Source organism: Anas acuta, chromosome Z (genome assembly GCF_963932015.1).
Source record: "Anas acuta chromosome Z, bAnaAcu1.1, whole genome shotgun sequence".
Lineage (NCBI taxonomy): Eukaryota > Metazoa > Chordata > Aves > Anseriformes > Anatidae > Anas > Anas acuta.
In genome coordinates, this window is record NC_089017.1 from 7,503,105 (window position 1) to 7,511,163 (window position 8,059).

General features: G+C 40.7%; 1 protein-coding gene across 2 annotated transcripts in view; it reads right to left on the minus strand.

Annotated features, from left to right (window-relative positions):
* Positions 1-8,059, minus strand: part of AGXT2 (alanine--glyoxylate aminotransferase 2) — a 16,730-nt gene extending 8,671 nt beyond the window's left edge. For both annotated transcript variants that reach the window (XR_011091122.1, XM_068666630.1), the window contains exons 1-9: positions 7,902-8,059; positions 6,734-6,819; positions 6,186-6,370; positions 5,767-5,890; positions 4,566-4,660; positions 3,357-3,450; positions 2,711-2,804; positions 1,551-1,651; positions 355-447 (exon numbers count right to left, since the gene is read on the minus strand). Coding sequence is in view for 1 of the 2 variants with exons in the window: in XM_068666630.1 (XP_068522731.1) it covers positions 355-447; positions 1,551-1,651; positions 2,711-2,804; positions 3,357-3,450; positions 4,566-4,660; positions 5,767-5,890; positions 6,186-6,370; positions 6,734-6,819; positions 7,902-7,956 (927 nt within the window). In the remaining variant the exon portion in view is untranslated. The remainder of the gene's footprint in view (positions 1-354; positions 448-1,550; positions 1,652-2,710; positions 2,805-3,356; positions 3,451-4,565; positions 4,661-5,766; positions 5,891-6,185; positions 6,371-6,733; positions 6,820-7,901) is intronic.

An 8,059-nucleotide genomic window follows, 5' to 3' on the forward strand; every position in this document is an offset into this window, starting at 1 on the left:
ACAAACAACACTTGTAACCATAAGTGTTATTGTGACAATACCACATCACAGCTGGCATTTATTAGTTGCGTATTTTTGTAAATTTACTCTAGACTTCTTCCAAAACTGGAGGACTCAAGCCTGGTACAAGCCTTACCTATGTCTAAAATTAGTATACCATGCTGCAGAATAAAGGCAGTAAAAACTATGAGGCACCTAAGCTTGGAAAGAGGTACCATGTTAGCCTTAAGTGAAATGCTATGTATTTCACAGCTTATTTTATTTCCAGGGCTTCAAGTTTGCCTTCATGTGGATTCTTTCAAAAAGATTTTAAGAGGTACCCCAAATTCTAGACTTTTTTGTGAAAAAACTTACTTCATCTGAAATACAAACACCTCCTCTTTCCCGTACTAGCCCGTATGCTTCCTTTAAGAAACCTTTTGGATACTGAACAGCTCCATTAACACCCTGCCAAGACAAATAAACAAACAAACAAATAAATAATAAAATAAAAATAAAATTTCTTTAGGAACAGAAAATGAAAGAGTGGTTTTACTGGGTGACTATCTTTCTACAGTAAGAAAAAATACCAGCAACTCTCAGGTAATAGCAAAACAGTTGTCTTAAATTTCAGTCTTCAACAGTGAAACTGCTTCTGATAGTTTCTGCTCAGGTCACACATTCCCATCCCACAGGGCAGTTTGCTGTTCCATTAGCTGTGTTCATACAAATGTCTGTGAGGCCATACTGTAAACTGGACCACTGTAAGATACAGTGGATTAAAGAAAAACTGCCAAAACAAGTACCTTGAAAACCTGCACACTGAGAAATCCATAAACTGTGTTTCATGATAAATGTAAACAGAGAATTTACATCCCTCCTTCAGTAAATTTGTTTTGAATACTGTTTACTCAATTTCTGTTCATCTTGCCAGAAATTTTACTCTATACCTTGATTGCAATGGCTTCTTAGACTAAAACATGTGAAGGCTTAGGAAAAAGCAAAAACGGAGCAGCTCCAGTTTTCTCTGGTCACAGTTCTAACATTTTTTTCTTGCCTTTCCTGGTCTTGAGATATATTCTCCATTCCTCCTATTTAACAACCACATACATATACATCAGTTCTGTAACTGGGGTGAAACACCAAGAGAATGAATACTGTGGCCAGCTAGAGAGCTCCTAAAAACACAGTGGAGAACATGTTGGGAAGAGGTGGAAAGGAAATTGTGCTAAAGTTTACAGAAATAGTAAATAGAAAAGCACTATGAGATTTGGAAGAAGGTACTGAGATACAAAACAAAAGTGCATGCCATACATGCTATCTAAATACAGAAAAAGCAGGTACACTTAATCATGATTCTTTGTTTATCTTTATGAGTAACATCCTAGCTCCGCCAAAATCAGTGACAAAAGCTGAACCTTTAAGAGAGTGCATTAATTCTTCCAAATGTTTAAGGTGTTTAAGTCATAAAATCAATGGACATCCATATTTAGGGTACAGCTAAAGAGCACCAGATTTGAATATTTCATACTATTTGTGATATCACAACTGAGAAATGCGAAACTACCTACCTGAATTGGTTCACTGATAAATCCAGCTATTGTCTTTGGCACACAAGTGTTCAGAGTATCTTTGAACTGTTCAATGTACTGGTCATTTGCATGACATATACCTGTTTACAGGGAAAATGCTTTAAATACAATTTAATTAAAATGACAATAGCAACTTCAAAATATGAAAGTGCACATCTACAAATATTATCTGACTATATGGTAAATATCACCTCTCAAATACATAAAAATGTCTAAATATCACGAGAGAGTCCCTTATTTTCTCATAAAAAAAAAGTCTTTATATCATAAAGACTAACAGTTCTAAAACAGCAAAGCAAAGCTGCCAGACAATGAGATGTTACCAATTATACAGGCTGCAATTGTACAGGATGTAACAATAAGCTGTAGGTTACAGAGTGTGAAACACCTACATCAACAAAAGGAATAAGCAGATAACTTTTTCAGGGTTCAATTAACATCAGAATAAGACATAAGGAACATTAAGTTAGTGCAGATACAAGGCTTCTGGAGAATACAGCTGCATATAAGTGTATACAAATAAAGAACAGAGAAGTTAGTATAGCTAATCCATTCACTGGGGAGGGCAAAGATAAGAAGGAAGTATTTTTTTATGCATGTGAATTAAAACAACAGAGTGCCTCTTGAAACAGTGGGGAAAAATACCATCATTTTTGTTAATTGGAGGGCAGTAGAGGAGCTTTCACACTGTATGTGAATGGATGTTCTGCCTCATAAAGACTTTTTCATATCATTGGCTTCACTTTGTCCTTACTATTTATATTACTCCAAAACAGCGGAAAATATCAATCAACAAATAGTACTTCCAGATGCACTAAGGTTTGAGAACCACAGCTTTTTGAATACCAGAGCTGATCTTGACAAATGCTTGAAACGAAGGCTAGGATTTTCAGGGAAAAAAGAAAAAAAAAAAAAAGAATATGGGATGTTGCCTGCCCATATTTTTTTCTGTGAGAAGCAGATACCCATGATTTCTGCAATATTTTCATTAGTTGCCCTTGCAAATCCTAACTAGAGGTCTACTGAGGAATGCTTACCTTTCTTGAGGAGGTAGAAATAACCTGAGCATATACTTTGCCTTCTACAGCCTCCTATTACTCTCTAATCTAAAAAACAAATAACTTTTCTCATTGACCAACCTTCAGAACAGCTGCATTTTCGAACAGTTTGTACTGGAGAATCTCTACAATTGCTGCCTCCCCATGGACCACGAAAAACATCTGGTAACATTGTCTGTCAAGCATAAGAGAAATAGCTACAGATTTGGTAACATCGTTCTAGGAGATGTGTTAATCATACCCAGTAATGACTCTAATTAAAAAAAAAAGAAAAAAAAGAAAAAAAAAGAAAAAAAAGAGAGAGAGAGAAAGGCGGTTAGAGACAAAAGGCATATCTAGTTCCAGTGACTTTTCCACAGAACACTTGTGGAATAATAGCAGGCTTCTCCCACAAGGATATCCCTGTAGTAGTGACTCAACTGATGACTTCCTTTCTTTTGATATTTAAGTTTTGCAGTTAGTCAGCAGTTATGGTTATCTAAGATTAATGGCAACATTTTCAGAGTTGCTGGTAGTGCTTCAATAATCCAAAGCATGTTAAAACCTACAAAATACAGGAAGGCAGGCAGATATCACAGCAGAGTAGTAGCTACACTGCAGGAATAGCTACACTGCAGTTTGGTTAGTAACTATAAAGCACTTTGAAGATAGAAATTTGCTAACCATCAAAATGTTCAAATAAAGTGCTAGTTCATCAGATTGTTAAAAAAATAAATTAAAATCTCACTGTTGAACAGCCAAAGCCATTGGCAACACCATGCTTATAAGGACCAATAGATGTCAATCCCAGTGCGTAAGGGCTTCCTCCATGGTATGCTCCTCTGTGCAAACAGAAAAAGCACAAGCACATCACTCATTTCCAAAAAGAGACTGCAGCAGTATTAGTTCTGAGAAGGCATGCCTCTGAGATATAAATTATTGGGAAAAGCGTGTGCTGCTACGCTCAAAACAAGATTCCTACTGCCTTTTTTTTTTTTTGCTTTGGTCTTGGAAGGTCCATGACTGTCCATCTGCATTGGTTTCCTGTGATTTCATATGCTGTAATTGTTCACAAGGAGAAGCGAATGAGGACTGGAATTGACAGCAATTCAGACAGGTTTTATGCAAGCGCTTCACAAAGTTCTGCTGCAGCACCTGAGCCCCACAGAACAAATGTCTCTCTTCTTTGAATCATGGGATCTGCTGCTCTCTCAAACAGATGCTGCCAATCATTAAACTACGTGGTGGTTTGTTGATAGTTTTATCAGCAAACCAGAAGTTCGTTAAGGAGAATATACAAGCTAGGTGGATGCCCAATGTTCCGTTGAACAGAATGGCAGAAAAATACAGCTCCATATAACAAGGTCTTTTATTCTAATATCTGTGTCTGCCTTGGATGCAAAGTAAAGAGAAGAATTGCTTACACTGGTTCTTACATAGCTCTCACCCCTGCACCACCTCTGTAGTTAAGCCAGAAGAGCTGTTAGTGTAGCTGTGCAGTGAACTGTGGTTCAGGGATCTGGCAGAAAAATAAGGCAGAAAAACAAACAAAACTAAAAAACCTTTCCTCTGGATAATTTTCAGCCAGACCTGTTCCCTGCTGTGGTTCACTGCACCGCTGTTCCGGAGGTGCCCCCATGAAGTGGAGCACTGCAGGGGTGGAACAAAGGAAGAGAGCAGTAGATGCTGAAGCCTGCTCTGACCCTGAACGAAGGTCCGCTGAAGCACAGCCTGAACATAAAGACTAGATCTTTTTACAAAGTCAGAAAAGCAGAAATTACAGATTGTGCCTTCTCTGCAGAAAAGTCCTAGTTCACTGCATCAAATTTTGAACTCCTGTTTTAATTTTCTTTGTTCAACAGGGTGTCCTCAGCAGGTCTGCAGTTACTTCTTGTTTTAGGCATATAGAGACTCACCACACACACAGTGAGTTTGATATCGACCATACCACCATTACCTGAAAGAGATGATGTCGAAGTTACGAGTATATAGCCTTGCCATGAACATCGCCAAGTCATTGGCTTCTGACCCACTGTTGGTTAGATAAACCACCTGTGGAAGAACACTTAGGATGAGTACAGTGCACGGCCACCACCTATTTATATGTCACTTTATAACAGTATCAGGAATCACTTTTCACTGCCACTAAGTGACCTTTCTGCAGTAAATTTAGTGGTATCCATAGCCTACAGATGGGAACAAAGATCATGATGACACCAGATAGTACAGAAGATTTTTAAGACATGCAGTCTTCAGGTTTTCTGTCTCACTTCTAAGATGGAACAATGATTCAAAGAAAAATAGAAGTGTTTGGGTCAAACTGAGCATGACTAACTGAATGACCTTCAGACCAGTAAAATTGGCTGCAAAATACCCTTGTGTGTTAGTTACAAGGAGCGCAACACAGAGAAACAACAGTGGAAAACAAGACGTTGCTTATTGGGTTCCACTGAGAATTAAGGGGGATATTCAGCATATAAGATCTAAGATTTGAAAACAGCTCAAATCCTACCGTCACTGCTTTTAAATTTAATTTTCAGAAGTGACTGAGACAGTCACTCCCCTGCTTAAGCTATGCAGATGCCTTACATTTACATCTATTTTTGAAATTTCTTCCATTTTTTTAAGACTGCAATGGCTTCACACACTTCTGGTAACCAAGTCTCTTTTTATGACCACTTTGTTTTACCTGAAGAAACACAGTACTTGTCTTACTGTTTCTGTGCATACGGCACATGACATTTTGACATTTATATTGTTTACTTACTTAAATGTCAGTAAAGCTCACTACATAAAATACTGTCAAATACTTTTCACTCTTAATTTTTGTGAGATCAAGAAAGTTAGGGCTGACTACATATAAGAGTAGTTAAAAACATCTCAGTTCCTTCAGTCATTTTTCTCCAGTCAACACTCCTTAACAGTGTTGACTGAAGAGAGAGAGCCAAGCAGAAGAGAAGCCTGTGTTATTATGCTTGTCTGTACCTAAATCAAAGAAAAGGCCTTGAGGGTCATCACGCTCTCTTTAGCTGACAGTCTCTGAAGAGGTTTTTCTTGCTGCAGATGTTGTGGCTCTCATTTATGTATGTAATAAATATTTTCATTCAATAAACAGACACATGCTTTCCCCATCCCTGCTCCTGTCAGAAGTGAAGTACCTTAAGTGGATCTGGAAGAAGCGAAGTTAGCTTCTCAGCATATTCCTGGATTGATGGGTGCATGTAAATATTAGTGGTATGCCAAAGGCGAGCAAGCTGTTTCTGGATAGCCATAGTAACCTTCCTGCAGGTAGAACAAGGAGAGACACAGGGACTTCATTCAGTGTATGTGTATAAATCCACGCAACCCCCCGCCTCTGTTACTAATGCTGAAAATACAGACACTGCTCCATTTGCCCAAATAGATAAAATGAATGAATTCTTCAAAACATAGTGGGAATTGACCTTAATATATAAGGCATGAAAATCCAGTGAATTACATTCTGTTTTTTTGGCTCACTGTGTCACAGATTAAGAAAGAACAAAACTATCAACAGCATCTCTTCTTGTATTTTGTAGTGTAAATCAAACACACTTACGGATGACAGTGACCAACACTGACAGTAACGATTCCAGCAAAGAGATCAAGATATCTTCGTCCTTCATAATCAAACAACCACTGCATATATCCTTGATGCAGCAACAAAGGCTTCTTGTAAAATGTTCTCAGTGCCGGAGAAACATTTTGTTCACGAATCTTCAACATACGTTCATATGAATAGGACTGGCGGGAATAAAAAAGTCAGTATCTGTTCATGCTTTCTAAAGATCCAGACTACTGGAACAGCTCTAGTTCACAGAACAAAGGTTTTAACAAATTCTGGCACATAGAGCGCTCTGCAAAACAACCTTTTGAAACAAGACTGCTGTTCTGCATTTATTTTTTCCTGGAAGTCTTCCAAATCAACAATTTAGCCTTAATTACAGAAATGCCACACAAATGCATCTATAGGTTATACTGAGGTTCTAACAAACAAGCAAATAGTAAAAGTCCTATTCAATGGACAAACTTCACAGCAGATGAGCCTATCACTCAGATCTCATAGTGGAGTCTTACTTAAGTTCAGGTGTAGGATATATTACTTACTTGGTATTTTTCAGGTACAAAGTTGCAAGGAGGCATTTTTGCTTGTACAGAGACAGTGCTTTTCCATTTCTGCTGCCTAAAGGCAACTAAAAAATAGAAACAGAAATATCAAACGTGTACCAAAGTGCACATCTGAAAGCATTTCGCAATAAGCTTGTTCACAGGAAATAAAAGCTACAGACAAGGAAAATACTTTGAGGGCTTTCCTTTGGGGAAAACAAAATACTTAAGAACTGTTTGCAGAAAGGCAAAACACATGTTGCTTTGTTTTGACAGAGAGAATCTTAGAAAAATCATTTTCTGACACAAGACCAGAGACAATGCGGGAGACAAGGCAATGACACAGGTCCAAGGTCCATGCAGGAGATGGGGACAGGGACAGGACTGGTGGCGAGGCTGCACACCCCCGTGGCACAGCTGAGGCAGGGACATGGACATGGGTGGAGGTCCTGGGGGGCTTGGGGCTGCTCAGGGGTGCTCCGGGCCCCTACAGCTCTCATCCCCACCTTCCACCCTCACTTCAAAATCCTGAAGTCACCGTGCCGTCCTATCTTCAGCTTAACTCAAAGTATAATTAAGCTGGCATCAGAAAATGTTATCATTCTTCCACATCCCTAACAGTCGTTCTCCTTCTGCATCACTAATGTCACCAGAGGAGAACTATGCCCTTTATTTTTCAGTGCTTTAGGTTTCACACGCTTCCTAAAACACATCAGATGAATGAAAAATGAAGTTTCCCAAAACGGACCAGACACACTGCCACTGCCTTGAACGAATTAAACACCCACGAGTGTCCACACTCAACAACAAACGTGAATTAAAGCTCTAGGGTCTTGGACCCAGCTCTACCCATCGATCTCTTCCAAGGGGATCTGTCCACATCTCCCACCCGCAAACACGGCTCTACGAGGATAAATCCGAGCGTTTCGGGGACAATCGCTGCCCCCAGCCCCTAAGTGTCCCGGCCGGCCCAGGGCTCGCAGGGCTCCGCTGCAAAAACGCCTTTCTGCGGGCAGCCCCCGGCGAGGCGACCCCTAGGGCAGGGGAAGAACCGCCTCAGCCCTTCGCTGCTCCGGCTTAATGCCGCCACCCGGTCCCTATCCCTATCCCTGTCCCTGTCCCTCGGGGGCTCGCTCCGTTCTGCCTCGGCTCCCGGCGCTGCCCTTACCGCTGCCGAGCCGCTGGCCGCCCCCCTGCCTCAGCGCCGCCATGCCGCCCGCCATGCGCTGGCCTGACGGACCCGGGCAGTGGGGCCGCTGCCCTCGCCCCGCCCCGGCCCCCGAGGGCTCGTCCCGCGGCTGTGGGGAGGGGCAGCGGGGCCAGGCG